This window comes from Pinus tabuliformis, chromosome 8, assembly GCF_031772625.1.
Source record: "Pinus tabuliformis cultivar Carrire ecotype Pingquan chromosome 8, CPIR1, whole genome shotgun sequence".
Taxonomy (NCBI): Eukaryota; Viridiplantae; Streptophyta; class Pinopsida; order Pinales; family Pinaceae; genus Pinus; species Pinus tabuliformis.
Window position 1 is genome coordinate 65,952,991 of NC_142294.1, and position 26,384 is coordinate 65,979,374.

The 26,384-nt window shown below is 36.1% G+C and overlaps 1 protein-coding gene and 1 pseudogene across 1 annotated transcript in view; one reads left to right on the forward strand and one right to left on the reverse strand.

Annotated features, from left to right (window-relative positions):
- Window positions 1–942: 942 nt before the first annotated feature.
- The window catches only part of LOC149234183 (ADP-ribosylation factor-like), a 57,297-nt gene continuing 31,855 nt past the window's right edge, over window positions 943–26,384 (reverse strand). The window contains exons 3-7 of the mRNA XM_089371785.1: window positions 21,377–21,492; window positions 1,951–2,010; window positions 1,760–1,825; window positions 1,455–1,657; window positions 943–1,379 (exon numbers count right to left, since the gene is read on the reverse strand). Of these exons, the coding sequence (XP_089227911.1) occupies window positions 1,460–1,657; window positions 1,760–1,825; window positions 1,951–2,010; window positions 21,377–21,492 (440 nt within the window). The 3' untranslated portion in view covers window positions 943–1,379; window positions 1,455–1,459. The remainder of the gene's footprint in view (window positions 1,380–1,454; window positions 1,658–1,759; window positions 1,826–1,950; window positions 2,011–21,376; window positions 21,493–26,384) is intronic.
- Window positions 8,227–9,827, forward strand: LOC149234184 (protein FLX-like 3; annotated as a pseudogene).

A 26,384-nucleotide genomic window follows, 5' to 3' on the forward strand; every position in this document is an offset into this window, starting at 1 on the left:
CTATTCTACCAATGATTTATTATTTATATCCATGTTTCATTCTATTTTTCATTCTATTTCATAAATATGAGATCTTCTCCCTTAATCATAGGCCAAAAGCTATATATGATAGTTTCTCCTTAAATCGTTGTTTTATATGGTTTAATTTATATCCATAATCAATGTCATACTCGTGCAATCATACACATGTCAGGGGAAGCATTTGCTATATTTGTGTTTTTTCTTGTGGTCATATATTTCACTATCCTCGCTACTATTCTACCAATGATTTATTATTTATATCCATGTTTCATTCTATTTCATAAATCTAGGAAGAAGTTGGACAAGCATTGCATTATTAGTAAAACACCAGGGATTAGCTACCGTGCTCCACTTGTTTTCTTGTTTTAAAATTTATCCTATCACTAGCAATCCTTATTTCTAGTTTATAGTAATGGCACCAAGCATTATAAACGCGTAAGAGAACAAATTCGGCCTGGGTTTAAGAGAGACCAAATTCTTCCAATAATCTTGTTGTGGAGCAAGCATGAATACTATCCCAACAACGTGTGGTGAATATGAGCTTGCCATTTGTATCACATGTTCATGTCCCATTAATAACATTCTTAAACTAATATTAATGAAAAATACAAATTCATGTAGTATCCACATCAAATTCCGTTTGCATATATATAGAGACAGACATACAAAAACATTTTTGCGAAAGTGTATGATTTATGTGTGTGAGATAATGGTGTTATCCACACAAAAACTTCAACAAACTTTGAAGGCGTACCATTTACATTTATGTTATGACATAGTATTATTATCCCCACACAAAACAAATTTTTATTGTGTTGAAAGCTTGAAGAAAATGCTTGAAACAAAACATACACCACAAAAAAAAATTAAAGATTTGACTATATACATGTTCTGGTGTCACAAACTTTGAATAAGAAAAAGTAAACCAAGCAATAATATTTTTTACACCGGAAAAATAAAAATTAAAATTCAGATCGTTGCGTCTAACTCAAATGAAACCTCCATATTCTCGCACAGCGAGTGAACAATAGCCCATAGGGACTAGAAATCTGTCATACAGTAATCTGAAAGTATTTGTGCAATTTGACCTTGGCTTATGCAAGGGCTAGTTTATACATAGCTAAAATATACAACAAAGTATTTGGACGAAGGGCAAGTTGGGCATACAATTGAATAATTGTGCAGCTAGAGAGAAACTCGGCAATCGCGAAAGGTACATGACGCATATGGCTTTTCCAATCAGCATGTGTGAGACCGCATGATGCTCGTTCACATAAATATGTAGGATACAAATATCCAAGTTATAGACGCATGACAAATAAAATGGATACCTGCCATTCCAAATTCCAGCATTGTCCCTGCCAATTAGAAAGGGTCTGTCATCAGTGATTATAGCAAAAGGGAGCTAACATACGGTCAGGAAAGAGACGTACCATGTTTATCCGATTCTTGAACCACCAACTGCCGTGGATAGTCCGCTAGCTTGCATTTCTTTCAGAGTCGTAGCCAACCAGTCCAGTCCTTCATATAAGCCTTCTCCTTTTGTAGCACAAGTACCTTGAATGTGCCACTTCCTATTTCGTAGATCATAAAGCCCAAGAGCCTCACATACTTCCATTGGAGTCATTGCACTTTTCTATTTAAAACCGCCAGAAATTACAATCAAATGTTTGAATGATAATAGAAATCAAGCTTCGCGTGGAACACAAAGAAAGCAAAATTAAACCTATGTACAAACCATATCTTGTTTGTTTGCAAATACTAAGATAGCACTGTTCCTCATGAAGGGGTCATTGATGATGGCCTGTGCATGATAAAACAAATCTTTAATATAATATTAAAATGACAATAACAGCATCCAAAAAGTCAAGAAAGCGCTGGAATAAATGATAACTGCATGAAGAATATCACATTAAACAAAATCAAAACCTGAAATTCTGCTTTGGCCTTCCCAATCCTCTCCCTGTCTAATGAATCAACAACATATATCTGCACATTTGAAAATTAATCAGTATAAAATGGTGATTTTCATCAAAATGGAATGGTTCTTTCCATCATAATTTACTGACTAGCAAACGTAACAATGATAACTAAGCATATGAATGATCCCTTGTCTTAAAACTCATCCAGACTCGACTCAGTGGCCAACTTTGCAAAGCCAGAGAGTAAGGCTACGACTCAATCAAGCTAAACTTGGTTAAAACTCATTGAAATAAATTAAGCAAAAAAGGAAAGGGGTTTAAATTTATTATTTAATAATTAAAACAAAAACAAAAACAAAAACAGAAAAAGCATAACCTAAATTTGAGAATAGAATATATTTTTCATTAATACGAGTCACAAATCCAAGTTGAGTCTGAGTCCGCATTCCATGTCAAATTCTCAAGTCTGATTTGAGAATGAGTCTTATCTCCAAATTCTCAGTGATGAAGTTCCAGAAATCAGAGGACAGCGGGTAGAGGAACAGTTTATTTCCTAAAGTCAAATAATTTTGTTGTATCTTCATGAAGTAGGGCATGCGAAGCTCCTCGCTGAGAGGATGTTTGTGTCATATTTCCATCCATTGCATATTTATTTGAAGACTATAAAGAAGATGGAAAACAATGTGATGACCTTGCCAAGCATATTGATGGAGCTATTTTAATTTTTAACAGGGTTTTCCTATGGTCCGTGGATTACTTAGCCCTTTAAGTTGTTTGAAATATTCCTCCTGATTCTGATTCCACAAGAGGAAGAAAAGAATATGAAGAAGCCCATGGACACATGATCATCATCCTCATATGCCCATATATGATACAGATACTAATGGTTATGAAGAAGAAGAAGAAAGCTTAGAGCCTGACCTATAAACTTTTCTCAGTGATCGTTAATGGCAGAAGTGTCCTCAGACACGTAATTTTATTAATCAAAAAAAAACAATTACATAATTGATTTTGCAAGAGTTTACACCAGAACAACACAAACACTCTTGCAATGAGCTATTTATAAGCTCCATGTCCTAACTACCTCTAATTATGGATCACTTATTAAATAACAAGTGTCCATTTACATTAAATGCTATTCAAACCAACTAGCTAACTAATCTCCTAAAATAGAGCCTAAGATACGACACATTTGGAGAGTCATATCTTGTTACAACAATATACTAATTCTAATTGTCTCCATTAAATAATTAATCATTCTAGAATAATAATTATTAATTTAATTTCTTAAATTAATAATTATTTTATTTCAATTTTATAACCTATGATAATAAATTATTTTTGGATCATCTAACATTCCCCCCTATGATCCAAAGATACATTACAACAGATACCAAGTTCATCCCTGAACTTAGTAAATTTTATTCTGCCAAACGGTTTCATGAAAATGTCGGAGATCTGATCTTCGGAAGGACAATAAACTGGCTTGAGGACATCTTTGGCAATGAGAGATCTGATATGATGATACTTGGTGTCCACATGCTTTGTCTTTGAATAAAAACCTGGGTTCTTGGCAAGTTTGATGGCTGACTGGCTGTCAATGAATAATGATGTAGCTTTTGCCTGAGAAATGCCCAAGTCCTGCAAAATTCGGCGCAACCAAACAATTTCACATGCTGCTTCCCATGCTGAAATGTACTCTGCTTCTGCTGAAGAAGTGGCCACTGTAGCTTGTTTCTTACAACTCCAAGATACTGTTGTTGATCCCATGTTCATTAAATAACCTAATGTTGATGCTCGATCATCAATACTCCCAGCAAAGTCGGCATCAGAATATCCACCAAGTACAAAATTTTTAGTCTTTATGTAAAGAAGACCAAAATCTTTTATTCCTTGGATATATCGAAGAACTCTTTTGGCTGCATTCCAGTGGTTGTCTCGTGGTTCCTGCATAAAACGTGAAAGAATACTGACTGCATAAGATAGATCAGGACGAGTATTTGTCAAATAAATCAAGCTGCCAATCAACTGTCTGTAAGTTGTACTGTCCACCTTTCCCCCCCCTTCAAATTTTGAAAGTTTCAAGTTTTGCTCCATGGGGGTGAGAACGGGCTTGCAATCTTGCATGCCAAATCGCTGAAGAACCTCTGCGGCATACTTACTCTAAGAAATGAAAATATGATGTGGACGTTGGAAGACTTCAACTCCAAGATAGTAGTGAAGTAATCCCAAATCTGTGATCTTAAAACCTGCATGTAACTCCTTTTTCACCTGTGCAATATGATCATCATGATTGCCAGTGATGATCAAATCATCTACATACATAACAAGAATTACCAGATATTTTCCCTGTTGTCGCACATACAAAGTATCATCAGATTCACTTCGTTGAAAACCAACTTTCTTAAGGTATTCATCCATCTTTGCATACCAAGCTCGGGGAGCTTGTTTTAATCCATATAAAGCCTTGATCAATTTGCAGACTTTATGTTCTTGTCCTTCGACTTCAAAACCTGGTGGTTGGGTCATATACACTTCCTCCTGTAAATCCCCGTTGAGAAAAGCACTTTTCACATCCATTTGATGAACTTTCCATCCTTTTTGAGCGGCCAATGCAAGTGTTAATCGGATGGTGTTCCATTTAGCTGTAGGAGCAAAAGTTTCTTCATAATCAATGCCTTCCTGCTGCGCAAAACCCTTTGCGACAAGTCGTGCTTTATACTTTTCAAGTTCACCCTTCTGATTATACTTAATTCTGTAAACCCATTTGCACCCTATGGGTTTAACATTTGCTGGACAATCAACAAGTTTCCAAGTGTTGTTATCAATTACTGCTTGATATTCTTCAACCATAGCCTGTTGCCATTCTTTATGTTTTACTGCTTCTTTGTATGTGGAAGGTTCAGTAAAATCATTTGCTATCAAGGCAAAATTGCCTTCACTTCTATGTGCCCTTCTGGTGCCAGTTTTATTCTGTTCATCAGGCTTGACATCTTTCAAAAGTTGAACTGCCCATTTCGGAAGTTGGTGCTCACTTGTTTGTGCTTCTGTAAAGTCCCCATCATTGTAAAGAGGATTAATATAAACTGATGTTCGTCGTTCAGGTGAAGAATGTGGAGAATCACTATCAGAAGAACTGTTGCTGCTTGGAGATGTGGATGAACTGCTAGAAGACCCAGATGATGTTGTTGATGTAGATGGACTAGATGACTCATCTTCAGAGGAAGGAAAATCAAGTTCATACCAATTTGGTGAAGTTGGTTGACTTTGCATTTTTCCATTTCTTTTACTTCCTTTGGTTTCTAACTTGTGAAGAAGATTTTCAATTTCTTCAGCACTCTTACTCTCTGTTTCATCAAAAATGACATCCCTGCTCACAATGAATTTTCCATTGGTCAAAAGACGATACCCTTTCTTCTCATCAGAATAGCCAATCATTATGCATTTTAAACTTCTTGAGTCAAGCTTAGTTCGTTTTTCTTTCGGAACTAAGGCATAACACACTGAACCAAAAACTCTAAGATGTTTAACTCGAGGTTTGAAACCAAACCAAGCTTCATAAGGTGTGATTCCGTCTAAAGAAGCAGTTGGAGATCTGTTTCTTAAGTAGACAGCTGTATGAATTGCTTCCGCCCAATATGTTGGACTTAACCTCTTGAAGGTTATCATGGATCTCGCCATTCCTAACAAAGTGCGATTCATTCTTTCGACTACTCCATTTTGCTGTGGAGTGTAAACATTAGTGAGATGTCTTATGCCATTTTCACTGCAATAAGTTTTGAATTCATTTGAAGTGAATTCTCCGCCATTATCCGTCCTGAGAGTACCTATCTTTTCTTTGACTTCATTTTCAACAAGTTGGCGAAAAATTTTAAACTTATCAAATGCTTCTGACTTGTTCTTCAAGAAGTAAACCCAAGTCATTCTGCTGAAATCATCAATGAATAGTAGGAAATATTTGCAACCACCAAATGAAGTTTGTAGTGGACCACAAACATCATTGTGAACTAGTTGTAGCCGCCTGTTTGCACGCCATGAACTTGTTGGAAAACTTTCGCGATTTTGTTTGCCATAAATGCAGGCTTCACATTTTGCATTTTCCCTTTTGAATGTGGGAAGTCCTTTAACCATTCCTTGTTTCTGCAATTGAGAAAGAGACTCAAAATTCAAATGTCCATATCTTACATGCCATAGTCTTATAGGTGAAATACCTGTAGTCACTGCCCCTGCAAAATCAGAATGCCTTGGAATAACTGTCCCTTTCATCCGTAACAGTTTTCCATCTTCATAACCTGTCATGACTGTTTTCAAGTTCTGTTTCACTGAATTAATCTTCACTAAACCATCTTCCATAATCACCTGATGTCCTGCTTGTCGAATCGTGACTAAAGAGAGCAAATTTTTCTTGAAACTGGGTACATACCATACATTGGAAATCATTTTTTCTCCAATACCAGGGAGAAAAACTTTTACTACTCCTTTTCCATAAGGAGTATGTTTTGTATCATCAGCAAGAAAAATGGAATTAAGTTGTCAATCTTGAAAATTCCAGAAAAAATCACGTCGACAAGTCATTTGCTGAGTTGCCCCGGAATCCAAGATCCAGGCATCTTCATAGTCACTTCTAAGATGGGATGAAATTTGTGATGCTGGTGAGGAAGTAAAAACATATTCTGAGTTATCTTCATCTTGATCATTTGCAAATTGTGCTGAATGCTGCTGAAACTTGGGAATTTTATTAAGTGATGTTCGACAATCTTCAGCATAATGGCCAACTTTGTTACATCTTCGACACACAATTTGACTTAAGTCTCTTCCCCTTCCTGAAGATTGTCCTCTGCCTCTGCTTTGACCTCTATTTTGAGATTGTCCTCTACCTTGATTATTATATCCTTGTCCTTGAAAATTGCCTCTTCCTTGGTTGTTTCCTCTACCTTGAAAATTATTTCTTCCTCCTCTGTTAAAATTGTTGCCTCTGCTTTGGCTTCGACCGCAATTATGTGTTGCTTGATTCTAATTCCCTCTGCCTCTTCCTCGAGAACTATCTACTGATGACTTACTGGTGCTAGCCTCTGTGAGAAAAACATCTTCACCAACTTTCTTCTTCTTCCCAAAAGTTTTATCATGTTGACTCAACATTTCACAAAGCTCATCAAACTTTAGTTTCTCTAATTTCCCAGTTACTTGTAGAGTCTCTAAAAAATGCGTATAGGAAGAAGGAAGCCCAGCAATTACAATTGTGACCATAAAGCTATCATCAATTGCGGGAAAACCAGCATTAATAATTTCTCACCTGATATTCTTAAGTCTTGAGAGATATTCAAGAACATCACCGCCTTCAGTTAATTTTTGTTGCAACAATTTTAATTGTAGATCGACTTTCTTTGATTCAGGCTGAGTATCAAAGAGGTCTTTAAAAGTTTTCAAAGCAGTCCATGCATCTATAGCATTTTCTATATGGACATACATTTCATCATTCACAGAAGATTTAATAAGAACTAAGGCTTTAGCATTCTTGATTTCCCATTTTGCTAGTGCAGCTGCATCTGTGGGTTTATTTGGCTTAACATCTCCATCACATAAATGAGTGTGCTTTCGATGAGTCGATGCCATGTTTTATAAGATTTGGTGCCTTCTAGTTTGTCGGAATCAGAAAACAAATTAATCAACTTAGACATTTTAGCGTTGAAGCGTCGCACCAAGAATCAGAACGGAAATGACAAGATAGTCAACACAACACGCAAAAAACACGATCTATCGGGGCTTGGCCTTGACCCTCGAATAGTCGTCAAAACAGGAGACAATTGACTGAGCTTTGCACTTGGCTCTAGTCAATTTCTCAAATTTTTACAAGGTAACTTTCAAAATTTGATTTTTACAATGGTGCTTTTGCACAATCTGGTAAAAAAAAATTTACCCCCCCTCAAAGTAAAATTACTTTGAGTTACAATGTGATGATCCCAATTAAAAAAAATAAAAAATAACTTCTTGAAACAAATTACCCAACAAACCTTATCTCTCCAATTTACAAATTACAAATAAAAATCTCCTTATTACTCCAAATACAAAATAATACACTTATATCTCCACAAAATAGTCTTCAAATTTACAAAATGTAATGCACCTTATCGCTCCAAATACAAATCAAAACACTTCTTATTTCTTTTTTAATTTCTTTTAAACTCATTCATTTAAAAGAACTTTGTGAAAGTCTTAAACCTGAATTAAAATCTTAAACACATTCATTCACTTTTCTTCAATCGACTTTCAGGCTGGCAACTTTCACGTGGGTTGCTGACTAACTCTCGTTGGTTTTCACGCCGGCTTCCGCTAGTTTTACTGGCTTTGACTGGCTTGGCTGGCTTCGGCTGGCAGGTTGGCTTAGCTGGCTTCGGCTGGCTTGGGCTTAGCTGGCTTCGGCTGGCTTTGGCTGGCAGGTTGGCTTTGGCTGGCAGGTTGGCTTCGCTGGCTTCGGCTGGCTTTGCTGATTGGCTTATTCATATACACTGCCCTAAAGCGTTCATATATGAACATTTGTTAAGCATACTTATCACGACTAGCCTGAAAATTCATAGCAGCAATATTAGTCCAGCAGCGAATAGAAGGAAACGAAATGAAAGATCCTCAAGAAAATGGAATGGAAAACTGTCGAACAGCAACAAAACGGCCAAATTGCAAGCATTGCGAAAACACCCTTGGAAATAGAAGTGCTCGGGCTGTGGCTTGCTATCATGTGGACTGCCCTGCGTGAAAGCTCACAAAGATCGCGCTCAATACACAAGCGAAACCGAGCTCAGTTTGTGTCCATAACCTAGTTCAATGACAATTGGCTCGTATCAGATTATAGGCAATGTAAGAGATGATAAAGATCGGCAAGCAAGGGATCTGATTGACAAATGTAGAGTTTAGACGCAGAACTATGGGCAGTGGAGCCCTTGAGGGCCGACGTTATGCGATTGCGTGCTGGTACTCAAAATCTAAATGGCTCTCATCAAGAATTTTCAGTGCAAGTGCAAACTCTGAATCAAGAATTGTCTAGAGCACAAGCTGATCTCCAGCAGGTTCCGACATTGAGGGCAGAGCTTGACAGTTTACGTCAGGAATTGATACGATCCAGGACAGCGATTGAATATGAAAAGAAGGCAAATAATGAGCAGTCCGAACAAGCAGGCTATGGAGAAGAACTTGATTTCTATGGCCAGCGAAGTTGAGAAACTTAGAGCAGAGCTTACAAATTCTGGAATGCGAGCCTGGGCTGCTGGTGGAACTACAGGTGGACCCTACAGTAATCGCCAGGCCAGAAATCGCAGTACAAAACTTTTATTTCTTCTGAAGGGGATGTCCAAGAACGAAACCAATAGGTCTTATTACAATAAATTTGATCATTTCCTCATTTGTGACAATCACAAATCGAATGTTCTTTTCTTATCTTTGGCCAATTCAATCATTAATAAAATTTATGTTCCTTTTAAACAAAAAACTTGACAAATACCATACCAATCATTTGCTGATCAATTGAATGGAGTTTTCCAGGACTTTGTTGAGCTGGAATATCCTCCTCACATCCACTGCATCATTACTGGAGCTCTGATACCACAATAATGGCAGAAGTGTCCTCAGACACGTAATTTTATTGATCAAAAAAAAAACAATTACATAATTGATTTTGCAAGAGTTTACACCTGAACAACACAAACACTCTTGCAATGAGCTATTTATAAGCTCCATGTCCTAACTACCTCTAATTATGGATCACTTATTAAATAACAAGTGTCCATTTACATTAAATGCTATTCAAACCAACTAGCTAACTAATCTCCTAAAATAGAGCCTAAGATACGACACATTTGGAGAGTCATATCTTGTTACAACAATATACTAATTCTAATTGTCTCCATTAAATAATTAATCATTCTAGAATAATAATTATTAATTTAATTTCTTAAATTAATAACTATTTTATTTCAATTTTATAACCTATGATAATAAATTATTTTTGGATCATCTAACGATCGTTTCAAGTCTGAGCATGAAGAGGTGCAAGAAATCAAACTGGAAAACAGAATCAGCAAAAGAGCTACCCTTCCTAGCTTATGAAATTGCTGATTCAAGAAAAGTAGCCAGCTTAAATATTAGTCCAGTAAAATAACAGCTTTCAGTTCCATAAGAAGATTGTTTTTTTCTAACAGTTTACCGGATCCGTCAGCCCCAATGGCTGGATCCAAAGATCCCCATATTGGAGACCGATTCGGATTCAGATCTGCCCAGCATCTGTCAATGTCTAAAACTGTTCGACATCAGTGCAAAATTCCAAGTCAGCGTACTTATCACCATGTGATAATGGAAAAACCAGCGTAGCTAATAATTAACAAGGTTCCAAGTCAGCGTACTTATCACCACGTGATAATGGAAAAACCGGCGTAGCTAATAATTAACAAGGGAGTTGGCTGCAATAGTACATTAATTTTTTCTTTGGTTGACCATATTATAAATTATATGCTACGACCATTTAAATATTCTAATTAAGTTTTCTTTTAGTTAAAGCGTAAAAAAAGATAGAACGAGCGACTTCGTACTATCAAATTTCATAAACAAATAGTAAACTCCTTTAGAGTCTATTATAGTAGTATTAACAAGTAGAGTCATTTTGATGACGTCAAGTCCTCATTCTTTATGGGCTGGGTGTTGTCCTCAAGTAAGTTCCATAAAGTAAGTTTAATGGTCATTTAATTTAAATATAATAATAGTATTAAAGTTTGAATATTATGATACATTATTTTTAAAATTTTAAATATAATTTTTTATTTTATAACAATTTAATTAATATTTATTAATAATATATTAATTCTGAAACTATATATTTAAAAATTAATATATGTTTTTTTAAAAACTGGCTAATCCTTACAACAATAATAGTTTTCGTGCTAATCATTTTAAGCTGTGGATGAAATATGATTTTTTCCAACAGGATGGAGTCGATAACAACAGCTGTTATTGCCAAACAACAAAAGAAATTTTCAGATTCGATAATCATTTTACAATCTGATTTTATTTCTGCACTTGGACTCTGAGTTTAGTCACTGCTTGGATACAAGCTTTTGTGCTAATCATTTTAAGCCATGGATGGAGGACATATTTCAAGGGTTGTCTTTAAAAACACTTGGGATTTCCGCATTCCTATTACAAAGCAGTGAACAGTGATGTTCACAGTTGCAGCTAGCATACTTGTTGGGTTGCTTTACAGGCAAGCGCATGAAGAAATTTCACCAAATCAGCGGATTGCATGATTGATTATACTGCCATTTTACTTGTACTGATTGGCCTCATAGGGTCAATCGATTACATGACTTGTTCTGTTGGTTGCTGATTATGTCGATCAGTCATGTCATTGGTTAGCTTAAGGTTTCAACAAGTTCCATCGCTTTTAGCGTGGTTTTGTATTAAACATTAGGCTAGACTGGTGTGTGAAAGTTTTGACTCATTTTTGAATTTGTTTCTAGTGACATGGGTGTGTTTGTATGGAATAAGTGTCATTTGGCATAAATGTGTTGAAATTCTGAAGTTCTAATGCTGTTACAATCACTTAAATCCATAACTTCTTTATGCTACAAAATAAGTTAAGTAATTGTAGATAAAACATAAACCATATGCACAATGGAAAACAGCCAAGAACTCAATGAGACAGAAAAGTTAGGTCAATGACCAGAGGAAAACCCAACCAGATTCTTCTTCTATTAGAAATCAATTGTTTAGCAGAGATATAAAGTACAATAAGAGAATGAAGAAGTTCACCCAAATCTGAAGAAGATCATTGATAGCAGTAGCTGATGTAAACACTAAATCACTTTGACTCTCCAAGATCTGTTCTTTCTCTTCAACTCTCTCTCTCTCTTTCAAGTTCAAATTTTCCTTTCACAAGCACAAGTGTATCAAGTGAGGATGAGAGAGACAAATATATAGGAAGACCAAGGAGGTCGAACTCATGAGGGAGTAACTCCTATGCATTGAGGAGTACATATGCCAAAATAGAAATGTAACTTATGCCTTAAAGGAGAGGAGTGGAACTTACTCAATTAGGAGAGAAGTGTAACTTATGCATTAAAGACGTGTATGAGGAATCTTCTTATGATGAATCATAATATGTATATAAGAGAGTGTAAGTGGTGTGTAAGAGCATTTAAGAGAGAGAGAGGAATTAATCCATTAAGAGAGAGAGAGTAACATATGCATTAATTAAGGGGAGTCACATATGATAGAGTCTCATGATTGAGAGACTTGAATTTCTTTTTAGTAATAATATAATAATACCATAAAGAGGATAATAGTAATAATAATATTAATGATTAAGTTAAAAATTAAACAAGTGAGATTGATTAAAGACAAGTTAAGTGATTTTCCATCATATATATATGATTACGAATTGATGGAAGGTGACTTACTATTTTTAGAAAGTCATGGTTGCAAAAATATACATGACTTTCTATTCTATTTTTAGAAAGTCACTTCAGAAAAGTTAAAAATAAAATCTTATTCAAGGAAATTCATCCCATAGCTGTCAAATTTCAACACTCCCTCTTAGCTAGGGAGGGATTTCTTTCTAATACAACGATCTCTACTATCTTTGTTTTGGAACAATGATGTTACAAACTAATGAAGTAGAATCATCATAGGGGAGATACATCCATCACCCCATACACACTTGAGGGGATCCACTTGTTTACACATGACAAAGATCTCACACATCCAAAGCTCATCACTGCTTGGGGGAATCCACTTGTCAACACATGACAAGGATCTGGCACATCCAAGGCTCATCACAACTTGGGGAGATCCACTTGTCAACACATGACAATCTCGCACATCCAAAGCTTATCATCAATGACCACCCTCTCTATGAAGGGTCTTATCTATCAGTCCAAGTTGCTCTTTGAAAACCAGGAACTTCCCTTTCGGTAAAGGCTTGGTAAGAATGTCGGTGATCTGGTCATCAATCGATATATGGTGAAGTCTTATTGCTCCTCTTTGCACCATATCCTGAATATAGCGATATTTGATCTCAATGTGTTTGGACTTGTCATGGAACATGGGATTTTCGGCAAAGTCGAATCCCACTCTTCTTGTCATAGTAAATTACTGTAGTATCTAATACTTGCTCAAACAACTCTCCAAAGAGCTTCCTTAGCCATACTGCCTCACAATTAGCCATTCTAGCAGCAGTGTATTATGCTTCAGTCGTGTTAAGGGCAACAGACTTTTGCTTTTTGCTCATCCAAGATATCATGGCATATCCTACGCTGAAACAACACCTTAATGTGCTCTTTCTATCAGTAGAGTTACCAACCCAATCAACATTAGAGTATCAATGTAGCCTTACATCTTCTGCATTATCTCAATCCAAGATTGATGGTCCCATGTAGGTATTTGAACACATGCTTTGCAGCAACCCAGTGTGCATGAGCAGGCTTAATCATGTATTGACTCAAAGTATTGCCCACAAATCATATATCTGGTCTAGTGTTCACTAAGAACATCAGTGCCCCAATCAGTTGACAATACTTGGAAGGATTAGCCAAATCAGGGCCTGCAGCTTTACCACAAAGCCTCTTGAAATTCATTTCCATTCGAGTATTCATGGACTTACACTCAGTGATGACAAGCCTCTCGAATAGTTTGACAACATATTTTCCTTGAGAAAGGAAAATCTCACCAGATTTTTGCCATACCTCTAGGCCTAAAAAGTAGTGCATCAAACCAAAATCTTTCATTTCAAATTCAAAAGCTAACTTCCTCTTACACTAGAGAATAAGAGGTTCACTACCGAAGAAAAATAAATCATCAACATGCAATACCAAAATCAAAGGCATACCTTGGACTATCTTAAAGTAAAGATTTGGATCTGCATCGCTTCTGGTAAAACCAAGCTTCGTCAAGAAGTTATCTATGCAAGCATACCAAGCTCTTGAAGCTTGCTTCAAACCATAGTGGGCGTTCTTCAGCCTACACAAGAGTTTTTGGATCATGTACTTCAAAGCCTTGTGGTTGCTCCACAAATACTTCTTTAAGGAAGCCAAGCAAAAAAGTAATCTTCACATCCATTTGGTGAAGAGACCATCCTTGGCTAGCAGCTAGAGCTACAATAGATCGGATGGTGATCTAACAAGCAACAACTGCAAAAATTTTGTCATAGTCAATTCCCTCTTTCTGAGAGAAACCTCTAGCCACAAATCTAGCTTTATATTTTTCAATACTACCATCAACGCCATCTTTAATTTTACACAACCATTTAGAAGATACAACAGATTTACCTTGGGGTCTTCAAACCATTTCCCATACATCATTATGAATGATGGATTCGTATTCTTCAATCATTGCATCTTTCTACACTTGGGCCTTTACAGCTTCTTCAAAATTGCACAGTTCAACTTGAATAATGTTGCTCATGGCTACAACATATCCTTGGAACTAACAAGGTTTCTTGCTTTCTCTGAAAGTTCCTCTAGGGGCGGCATGTTTATCAGCATCTTGAAGAGTGTCACGAAGCCATTAAGGTCTCCTTTTAAAAGGAGGATCACATGGAGGAGGATCCAAAGGACCCATGGGTTCATCAGCAAGATCAGTTTTAGCTTCAGGATCTTGTTGTATTTCAAATACATCATCTTGACTATCAACATTACCAAGAGGAAGAGTAGTGTCTCTTGCTTTTCCAAGAGTTGCATCTTCATCAAATGTTACATCCCTACTAAATTCTATATTTCTTTGACCAGGTGCGTATATTTTGTAAGCTTTAGAATTCTCACAATAACCAACAAACGTACCTTTCATTTAAGGCTTCAATTACTTTAGCCCAAATCAATTCTTGTATTAGCAATCTTTCATCAATAATTAAGATTTCCAATCATCAACAGTAAATCCAATGACAAAGGAGACAATCAACACATCACCAAGAGACACCAGATTTGTTCAAAAACCAAGGAAAAACCCACTATAGTGAAAGCACTTTGAAATTCTTCTTATTAGATTGTCATAAAATGTTCAGCAAAGAGTACAATGAACCCAATACAAAATAATCTAGCAAAATTAACCCAACAACATTCAGAAATATGTTCCTAGCATCAATATAGATCAGAGACAACTTTTCCTGTGTGCGGTCAAATGTCAAATTTCAGCCCTAGAGCCCAACCGCATAGAGAAAGAGGTGTGTGTGCGGTTGAGAGCTTCCAACCGCATTGTTGAGCCTGCAAGCTTGAGATTATATCCGAAATTTGCTTGTGGCAAGCCTGCAATTGTGACCCAAAACCCTAAAACATGTGCAAGCTTCAAACCTATACGAACCAAATTTCTTAACCCAGCCTCAGCCCTGTGCAAACCAATCAATGAAGAAGAGAAGAAGAAGATGCTTGATGATGTCAAAATGAGCTTGAGATCATTCGTATTTATAGGCTTCCAAGGGTGAACATTTCCCTGTTAGGGCCAACTTGATCAAATGTGACATTGTGGGCTTCAATCCAAAATTACACTTTCCCTCGTCCAAATTGAGCGCTTCAATAGTCAAAATTGGTCCTCTCGAAAAGAACTTTAGTCCCATGGTTGGAATTTGTCACTAAGTTGCCAAATTAAAACTGCATCTCAACTAGGGAGAAATTTCAACTGCATCATGTAATAATCATATGTATCATGTCGTCATATCATGTCCCATCTCTGCTCAACTCTATCTACTGAAGCATTCTCGAATCTAACGAAGAAGAATCATCAGGGAGCATTAGCTACCACCCTCTATAACATTGAAGAGAACATTTCAATCTGAACCAATATCAAAGAACACATCTCAACCTGAAACTACATGGAGGAGCACATCTCAACCCGAAATCTCATGGAGGAGCAAAACATCTTCTACCACATATCAAGCAATAGAGTTTATCGCATAGTGGAGCACATCTGCACCCATCCTATTGCCCACTGGTCTTCCCAACAATGACCCTCAAGAGCCATGTGGTAGAACACCTGCATCATAATCAACTTGGGTTGTACACCTCCAAGCACTCTCTCAACCCGTTGGCCAAACGAGGAGCGGTATTCCTAACAAGCCCAGCTTGTGGGTATGATATTCACTAGGGTATACTCTGCATAGACCACGATAACGGAGCTAACATCTCTAGCCCTCTAGCTGATAGATAAGGGAGCAACATCTACGACCCTATTGTCTAGAGATCCCTCAACCCCAAGAGCCCTCCATCTCAATTCCTTGCCCTGGAATCTCAGACAAGGGAGAAGAGTTAGCTCAGTGTTCTCGATCAATGATGCCCCTTATCAGGAGGGGTCACATCCATCAATCCAAGTTGCTCTCTAAAGACCAAGGACTTCCCTTTCAACAAATCCTTGGTGAGAATATCAACAATCTGCTCATCTGTCGACATATGATGGAATCTAACAACTCCACTCTACACGATGTCTCGAATGTAATGATATCGAATCTCTATGTGCTTGGACTTGTCATGAAATACGAGATTCTCTGCCAAACGGATCCCACTTTTGTCACAATATATCACTGCACTTTTGTCACAATATATCACTGTAGTGTCTAGGACTTGTTCAAATAGCTCTCCAAAGAGCTTCCTCAACCACACTGCTTCGCAACTAGCCATGCTAGCGGTAATCTACTCCATCTTGGCGGTATTCAATACTACGAACTTTTGTTTCCTGTTCATCCAAGATATCATAGCAGATCCAAGGCTAAAACAACATCCAAATGTACTCTTCCTATCAACAACATTTACGAACTTTTGTTTCCTGTTCATCCAAGATATCATAGCAGATCCAAGGCTAAAACAACATCCAAATGTACTCTTCCTATCAACAACATTTCCTGCCCAATCAGCATTGGTATATCCATGAAGTCGAACATCCCCTGCAAAATATCCCAAGACCAAGTGTGATCATCCCGTGCAAATATCTCAAAATGTGTTTTGCAACAATCTAATGTGCATGGAGAGGCTAAGTCATGAATTCACTCAACGTGTTCACTGCATAGCATATGTCCGGACAGGTGTTCACTAAGAACATCAAAGCCCCAATCAACTTGTCTATACTCGGATGGATTCGCCAAACCAAGTCATGCTGCTTCTCCACATAACTTCTTGAAATTCATTTCCATCAGTATGCGCAGGGACTTGCATTCTGTCATTCCAAATCTCTCCAACAACTTCATGACATATTTTCCTTGTGAAATGAAAATCTCATCGAACCTTTGCCATACCTCAAGGCCTAGAAAGTAGTGCATGAGTCCAAGGTCCATCTCAAATTCAGAGACTAACTCCCTCTTACACTCGATCATCAGTGGCTCACTACCTGTCAAGAATAGATCGTCGACATATAAAACCAAAATCAACGGCATAACTTGGACTACCTTGAGGTGGTGGTTGGGATCAGCATTGCTTCTTGTGAATCCCAACTTCACTAAATAACAATCCATGCAGGCATACCATGCTCGAGGGGCTTGTTTCAAACCATACAATGCCTTCTTCAACCTGCAAACATGTGTCTTTTGGTCCTCTACTTCAAATCCCTGTGGTTGTTCAACGTACACTTCTTCCTATAACATGCCATGAAGGAATGTTTTTTTCACGTCCATCTGATGAAGGGTCCTTCCTTGACTTGCGGCAAGAGAAACTATCGAACGAATGGTTGTATATCAAGCCACGGGTGCAAATATATCATCATAATCTTCTCGTTCTTTCTGGGAGAACCATCGGCCCAGAAACCTTGCTTTATATTTCTCAATGCTACCATCAACTCCATGTTTGATCTTGAATAGCCACTTTAAAGTCATCACAAATTTCCCCTTTGGTCTCGGCACAACATCCCATATGTCATTCTTCATAATTTAAACAATTGAGATTGATTAAGGACAAGTTCAGTGATTTTCCATCATATGATTACAAATTGATGAAAGGTGATTTAGTATTTTTGGAAAGTCATGGTTGAAAAGATAAACATGTCTTCCTAATTTTAGAAAGTCACTTTAGAAAGGTCAGAAATGAAATTTTATTCAAGGAATTTCATCCCAATTTTCAACAATATAATCAGGGTTGTCAAAATCATAAAGCAAGGAATCTATTCTAATGTGTACACAATGTAATCAGAAAATCAGTGTCTAATTTCTTGAAAGTCAGAGGCTTAAAACATGAACGATCTGGGAAGTCAAGGTCCAAGTTTTGGTTATCTTGAGAATAAGTGTTCAACTTAATTAATCAATTCTAGAGTTCTCGACATCGTGCAAGGGGGTATTGTCCCCTAGGTGGCACCGCTATTCTCAACAACTCAGCACTTCACTTAAACATAAGGAAGAAATTTCACCAAATCAGTGGATTGCAAGATTGTTATAATGCCATTTTTCTTATATTGATTGGCCTCATAGGATCAATTGATTACATAACTTGTTCCATTGGTTGCTTGATTATATTGATTAGCCATGTCTTCGGTTAAGTTAGGGTTTCAATAAGTTCAGTCACCTTTGGTGTGGTTTTCAATTGAGTACTAATCTAAATTGAAGTGTGATAGTCCTGGGTTGGTTTTGAAATTGGTTTTGGTGTTAAGTGTGTGTTTGAATTTTGTATGGAACCAATAGGTGTCATTTTGACACAAATTTCATAATCCTTGTTGTATGAATCATAAGATAAGTCTACTCTGATGTATTCATGGTATAATCAAAAATCAGTGTTTATATCTTGAAAGACAAGTATAAATTCTAAACAATCTAAGTTGTCAGGGTTCAAGCTTTGGTATTTCCTTGAGAACAGGGGTTTAAGTTCATTCATCAATTCTGGAGATCTCAACATCCCACAAAGAGATATTGCCCCTAGTTTGCATCACTATTATCACTAGCCCACTAACTTGTTCATGGTTGTAGCTCAGGCAGGTACTTTTGCACATGTAAGTGTCTAAATGTGTGAAATTCACCTAAATGACCCTTAACCTTAGCAATTACTTTAATTATTAAATTAATTGACTTTTATAAGATATAGTAAGTTAATCTAATGGAATACAATATTATTTGCATTAGTGAATTAGATGAATCTCAACTGTTGATCTCAAGTAATGTTGAGATCTAATTTCAATCATCGATCACTTTGAAGGTTAAGGATGTGGATTCAGTTAATAATTCAAACTTATAAAGGGGAGGTTGGGCTAGGGAGAAGACACATCTTGAGCACAAGACATGATAAAAAAGTGAGATCTCATGTGCCTTATCCTCTCCACCAATTTTCGTGGCTAGAGCACATCTGATGCTACCACAAATCAACATAGAGTACCATGCACAAGGTGCCCTCTTCAATCTACATACATGTGACTCCCTGCCATGCACCTCAAATCTCTAACGTTGCTCAATATACACCTCTTCCTTGATTACCCCATTGTGGAAGGCCTCTTATTTTGTGTATACTTGTACCCTGTGTTCCAACCTCATCAGAGTTCATATGGATAAAGTAGAATTTCATATCCCATTCAAAATTCAGCGAACTTAACAATTTTTAGGATTTCAAGATTAGTAGGATTGCAACATTTTCAATCAATTCTGTCACGAATGAGAGTATGGGATTGGCATTTAAGCAATAACACAAAGCCCTCTATGTACCTGGATGTCGGTCATATTGATTGTTAAACTCCTTTGTCAGGGCCTTAGCAAAAATGTACCCTTCACTCAAACCAAAATCACTGGTCAGGGATGTTAAGTTTTTTCTACCATATTTTAAGGCATGGTCTAAGCAGCTTCATCAAAATACGGTAGCATTGACTATGTGCCTAGAGGATCAAGGTAGAGGCAAAGGGTAATGCCAATGATGAGGATCCCAATATAAGTAATCGTGGATTTAAATGTTCTTCATTTATTCATAACTCTTTCTTTCAAAATTTCAACAATATTTTCGAATGATAATTTAAAATCTTTAAAATATATTATTTTCATTAAAATTTAAATATTTTATGTACTTTTTAGTAAACAGTCACTGAAACCAGATCGGTCTGAGTCAATCCAAGTCTGAGATGACCCTCAACTGATTTTGACTCCAAGTCCAAGTTTTAAAACATTGAATGTATCGAGATAGAAACTGAAGAAGGATTTTTAATATGAAAGAGTATCTACCACCTCAATTTTGGTTCTTAACTTTCATGTATCATCTGATGGTTTGCAGCCAGTACCAGTGGAACAAGAAAGTACCGCTATAACCAGCCAGTACTGGCCCCAAACCCACTCCATCCCACAAATACAAACAAGTCAGTACTTGCTAGCTTAAAACTCAGGTCATCATTCATCCTAAGAGGTCACAGGTTCAAAAGCAGATGGGGTCGAGTATGTATGCCTTCGTAGACTTAGCAGTCAAATCACTGCGCAGAGGTGGTTCCCTTGTCCCACAAACAAGGGATCTCATACACCAGCGGAGGTGGGTCCCTTGTCCAACAAACAAGGGGGTCTCATACACCAATGTGGTGTCTGGCTTGGCCGTGACCTTAAAATTGGATAGTGATAATAATGATAATAACAAAGACCATTTTCCAAGACATGTCACCTTGCAGATTAACACCTCTTGAGAGCTCACCTCACTCGAAAAAATTTCAATGGTTTCTCATGGCCTGATGCAGGGACTTTTAGTTACATATGCTTGTTTTGAACTGGCCTATCAAAAGAATAATTGGCAACATTTTTTTTCTTAAAATGCTGTGTATTACATTAAAATCAATATACTTGTACATCATAATTAACACAAGCTTGAGCTGAACAGTGGGCACACCATGTTCCCCTTCCAACTTAACCAAGGAGAGCTAACAGATCTGCTTTCCTCCACCTTGAAGAGTATCTATATCTTTCTTAAAATTCTAGAGAGCCAAATCTGATCTAAATGCCAAAACTTATCCCAAGATGAATGGAGTAATTCTCATAAGTGAGGTGAATTTCCAAACAAAAATTTGAATTAGCATCACTTTTCTACATATATAATTTCATAATGTTGAAAATACATGTGCGAGTTCTCACATGTTTTCTAGATCGAAACTGATGCCGATTTAAGAAGAGTTTACAGTTACACAACGAGGATTTTGGCAGTCTATAACCAAAATTTGCTAGTTTTCAGTTGCACTTAATATTACAGGTAGTAGTGACTAGATACTGCACCTCCTGTAATAGCCCTTCCCCACCATCCCTGTGAACCAATATTCCAGAAAGGATTTGTACCAACTGATCCAAATTATTATGTTGGCCACTTCAAAACTGACAATTAATACAACTCTTCAAGAATTTTTGCAATTCAGAGAAACATACTAACGAAAACTATTGTATTTGATTTAATCACCTTTAACCTCCATAACATACAACTGAAACGTATATTCTGCTTCTGTAACACTCAAAAGCATTCCATAGCTGTGTTGGGTTATATTTTTACCAGGCCATCAGTGTTGTTGAAGTAATGCCTCCAAAGAGGCCTAAGCTTCTCCTGTCCACCCACATCCCATACTGTGAACTGGACATTCTTGTATTGAACTTTTTCAACATTAAAACCTGCATCCACAAATAAAATACAGCCAGATTTGGATCATCCCCTGTAGAAATATGATTTTTCCATGTACTTAAACTCGAAAAGCCAGAGTAAAGTGAAAGCAATTAGAACAACCAAGATGTGCTTATTTTTATGTGCCTGAGCCCTAAAGGCTGTTGATCGTGAAAATAATATGGCATTGAAAACATAAACCCTACTGTTGAAGTCTACTCACCAGACAAAAAACAGAAGAGTCAAATCCTTCATAGATTGATTAAACAGTCATTATATATTAATAGAGGGCATAATAAACGTTGATAAAGACTTGATAATATTAAGGTAAGCCTAAATGGTCCTTTGTCAAGGATGACCTGCTCAAATAGTCTTAGTACCTATTAATTAGGACTCTAAATCTCTTTATATAGACTGAGTTATCCTTGTTGTGCTAGCCTTAACATGTTTGATTAAAAAATAAACATTCTATTGAAGAGTGATGACTAAAGATATTTGGCAACCTCCTATAGGCTATAAGGCCCATTCCTAGTGTTCAAAACAACATCAATCATATCTAACATATTAAAGAGAACATTAAGTAAGGTTATGTTGCCAAACAAATGCTAGATAAATATTATAATGGTCATTTTTAATTAATAAAAATTTCAATGTGCATTGAGGACTTCTGTTATAATATTACTTTATGTAATAGAAATAAGCTAGGTTCTCTACAACCCTAGTGAGGCAGTATGGCAATATAATGTAAATAAAAATGCCAGAAATGAGATAGTTCATAATGAGCTCCTTAGACGATAGCTCACTTTTGAGTTAATCACTTTCACAATCTTGTGGCTGTGGTTTGCACATTTGTCATGTCCTTTCTGCATTCATTGGCCTCGCTGCCCTGTCCAACCAACTGCCCCTTGCCATAAGGTGAGGACCAATGACGTCACCTAAACTTTCTATGATCTTGCATGGTGGCAAGTTTGAACCAGCAACTGGCAATGGCGCCCAATGCTCCAAGGAAATCCATCCCCAAGGTGTATCACAAGGTAATGATCCCCTCCTAACCTCAAGTTCTTTGATCTTAAGCATGCTATATCTTAAATTATTACATTAAGATTCCATTCTTGGGTGCCCACAGAAGCAATTATTCAAAATTAACTTAATTAAGTCCATGAAGTTTAGGCACCTTATGGCTAGCACACAGCACAAAAGTGCAACCCTTAATAAGGGCTTCTTCTTGTTCCATTTCAATGATCCTTCACATGTGGAGGAAGTGTTGAATCTGGTGTATGGGTTTGTAAAAACACCGTCATGCTCCTTAACTGGTGGACCCATGATTTCTGGATTGATAAAACAATGTAGCGTCCCTGGCCAATGTGAGTAGATTTCCTAGGCCTACCTATGCAGTTTTGGACGTCCTTGCAATATATTGTTGCAACTTTGGCGGAATTCAAGCTTTTTGGCACTAGGCATCAGCATCATGTTTACATGGTGGTTCATCTGTCTCAAGACCTTACATAAGTTGCATATATCCAATGGCAATTGGTTGCGTCACCATCCATTGCAACAAATTAACTTGCCAAATACCTTCTTTAGGTGTCGCCAAAAAAAAAGGCCCCACCCTCGACAACCCCTTCCTATACCTAAGGCTACTCAAACTCCCAATATAAGTGAAGAGAATTGCTGAAAAGTCAGGTGGAAATGTAAGAATGCCAATGTGACCAAAACCCAGCATACAAAAGTCCCACCAGCAAAGCCCCAATCCAACACAGCCCATTTGACACTTAGCCCTAGCTCTAAGGTGGTTCCAATGTAAGAATGTAACGAAATTCATGTGGAAGTGTAAGAATGCCATATGAACAAAACCCAGCATGCAAAAATCCCACCAGCAAAGCCTCAAGCCAACATAGCCATCTGACAGTTAGCCCAAGCTCTAAGTTGACTCCAAAGACCATTAAGGCTTCCACTAGCTTTAAAGTCACTAAGGATGGAAATCAGCGTGCCCATTCTCCACTCTCAACATTGTTGAATTATGCAAGAAATTGTTCCTATATCATAACAGTGCCACCAAAAAGGCGAAGCAGGTCACCCTAAGGTCTTTTTAGCATAGCATTGTATCTTCTACCTACCCTTTCAACATTGTTCAAGCCCCCAAATCCAATGTGGTGGAGATGCCAAATTGAAAGTGACCTCATGGATAATTTGAGCAAAAAGCACATTGTCCATTAAAAAATAATGAAATATAGTGCTTGATCCATATAGATATCAATCATGATGATATCTATTTAGTATTTTGTATTTAGTAATTTACTAGTTAGTTTATTAATTTACTACATCAATGATGTTCACAGTTCAATTTTCATTGTTCATGTTATAATTTTTGTTATTAACTTCAAACAATTCAAGATGTTTCTAGAAGTCTCTATTCATGATGTTTCTAGAAGTTTCTAGAAGTCTCTATTCAAGAAGTTTCTAGAAGTCTCTATTCAAGATGTTTCTAGAAGTCTCTATTCAAGATGTTTCTAGAAGTCTCTATTCATGATGTTTCTAGAAGACTCTATTCTAGAAGTCTCTATTCTAGAAGTTTCTAACATGGCACTTGCCCTGTCCACTTTTGCTATATAAGGACAGCTTGTATCTCATTTCTTTTGTATCACTGATGAGTCCATAAAGGACGAAACTAGTTTGATAATACAAGAGATTTGTTTTACATATTATGTGTTTTGCATAATCTTCTGTCCTTAAGCATTTTTATTTTCAGTTTTATTTATCGGTTTTATTATCGGTTGTGTTTCAGTATTGTTCCCACCTTAATCTCTTTTGTTCTTAAGCGACTCCGAACAATCTCAATAGAGAGGATGGCTGGAAGATCAGTAGTTGTTGGATCCCAGCCCTCTCCTCCTAGTCGTTTTCTTTCTTTTCCTCCCTTATTTCATCGATTAATTAATTTTTAATATGGTAATTTATTTTTATTTATTTATTTGTTTTTATTTACTTATTTATTTATTTTTTATTATTATTATTATTATTATTATTATTATTATTTTAATTTAAACTTAATTTATCTAAGAAAATTAATTTTAAATCGATTTTAATTATTAATTTAAACTATTATTTAATCTTAATAGGTTAAAATTATTATCAATATTATTAATTTATTATTATTATTTATTTATATATATATATATATATATATATATATATATTATTTTCATTTTTATTTTTTTTTATTTTTTTTTTTTTTTTAATCAATTTAAACTTAATTTGCATAAAGTTAATTTTAAAATACTATTTTTACCATTACATAGACCTTGAATTAATTTTTTTTAACTAATATTTTTATCTAACAGTTTAAAATTAATTTTATTCTTATTAGTTAATATTATTTATTTATGTTATTATTATTATTATTATTACTTATTCTATTATATATTTCAAACAATTTCAAATTAATTTAAATTTATTAATATATTTGAAATTAATGTATTTTATGATTTACTTATTATAATTTATTAATTTATTCCATATTAATAACCGAATTTTCTTAAAAAAAATTAATAAATAAAATAAATAAATAAATACACCTTATCAAACTAGCCGTTATAACTAACTAATATTTTTATTCAAAATTAAAATATTTGAAATTATTTATTTATTTTTAGTAATTTACTTATTATAAATTTACCTATTATAGTATACATTTCTAACAAATTTAAATTAATGTAAGTTTATTAATATATTTAAAATTATTTTTTTTGTAATTAATTCATTTTATGATTAATTTATTCTATAACTAAAATTTCTGTTATATAAATAAATAATATAAATTAATATAATGGTCAAACTAGCCGTTATCAGGCCAAATCGAGCTGTTGTCTTTCTAGCTGTTACCTTATCAAGAAATCTGAGTCATTGGATATTCTGCCCGGTCTATTTAAAGTGCATAGGCCAGATCTGCTCATTCAACTTGTCCTGACGATGAACCACACTGGTTGGTTGGAAACGCGTCGACAAAAATTTCTCCATGTGATTTTCGCCAAAGATTTCTTCAAAAATTTGATATGGATCACAGAAGTCTCAATTCAATAAGTTTGATCTTGTTCAAACTTCACATAAGGTAATTTATGAACTATAAATTTATATGTGTTCAAACTTCATTCTTGACCAGAGCGTTAATCGAGCTTTCCCTCCCTTTAGACCTCGAATGTGTAGTGAGCAATGAGAACATGACGGGGAGCTGGGATTTTTATTTCAACACACGATCTATACATGGTCACTCGTGTATAATTAAGTTAAGTTTCGTAGGCTATAACACAACTTACAAGAAATTTAAGTGCTCCAAACTCTCAGTAAAGCATGCGAACGCTCGTCTCGTACATCTCCATGTCTAGGTCGATGTGAAGTTGTGAGCATTGCGCTCGAATCTGATGGAATTCCTCACGCTGCACAACAAATTGGATTCTAGCGACGAGCAATGCTCACAATGACAAAAAAAACCCAAAAATAAACCATGTTGCAAGGTTTAAATGTCACTTTTCATGGGACACGTGTCTTAAGAACCAAAAATGTTAGGGCACGTTTTTGACACGTCCAAAACATGTGTCTCGATTGGATGAAATGAAGAAAAACGTTTTCGACACATTTTAGGGCGGTTTTTGTGTCCGACACGTGAAATACGGGAAGCAAGACCCTGAGGGAGGTGTCCTGTGACTTAGCTGACAACTCATCAGTGGATCATGACAACACCTCATCAACGATAAGGTTTACAAATCATGTCTATATGGTCTCAAACTTTGTGATTGTCTAGGGTCTCAAATCATGTCTATGTGGTCTCAAACTTATTGTTTACCAAAAGCACATTTGGATCTTTTTACATACAATTGATTGTTATGGAAAAGTTGTGTAACTTTATCCG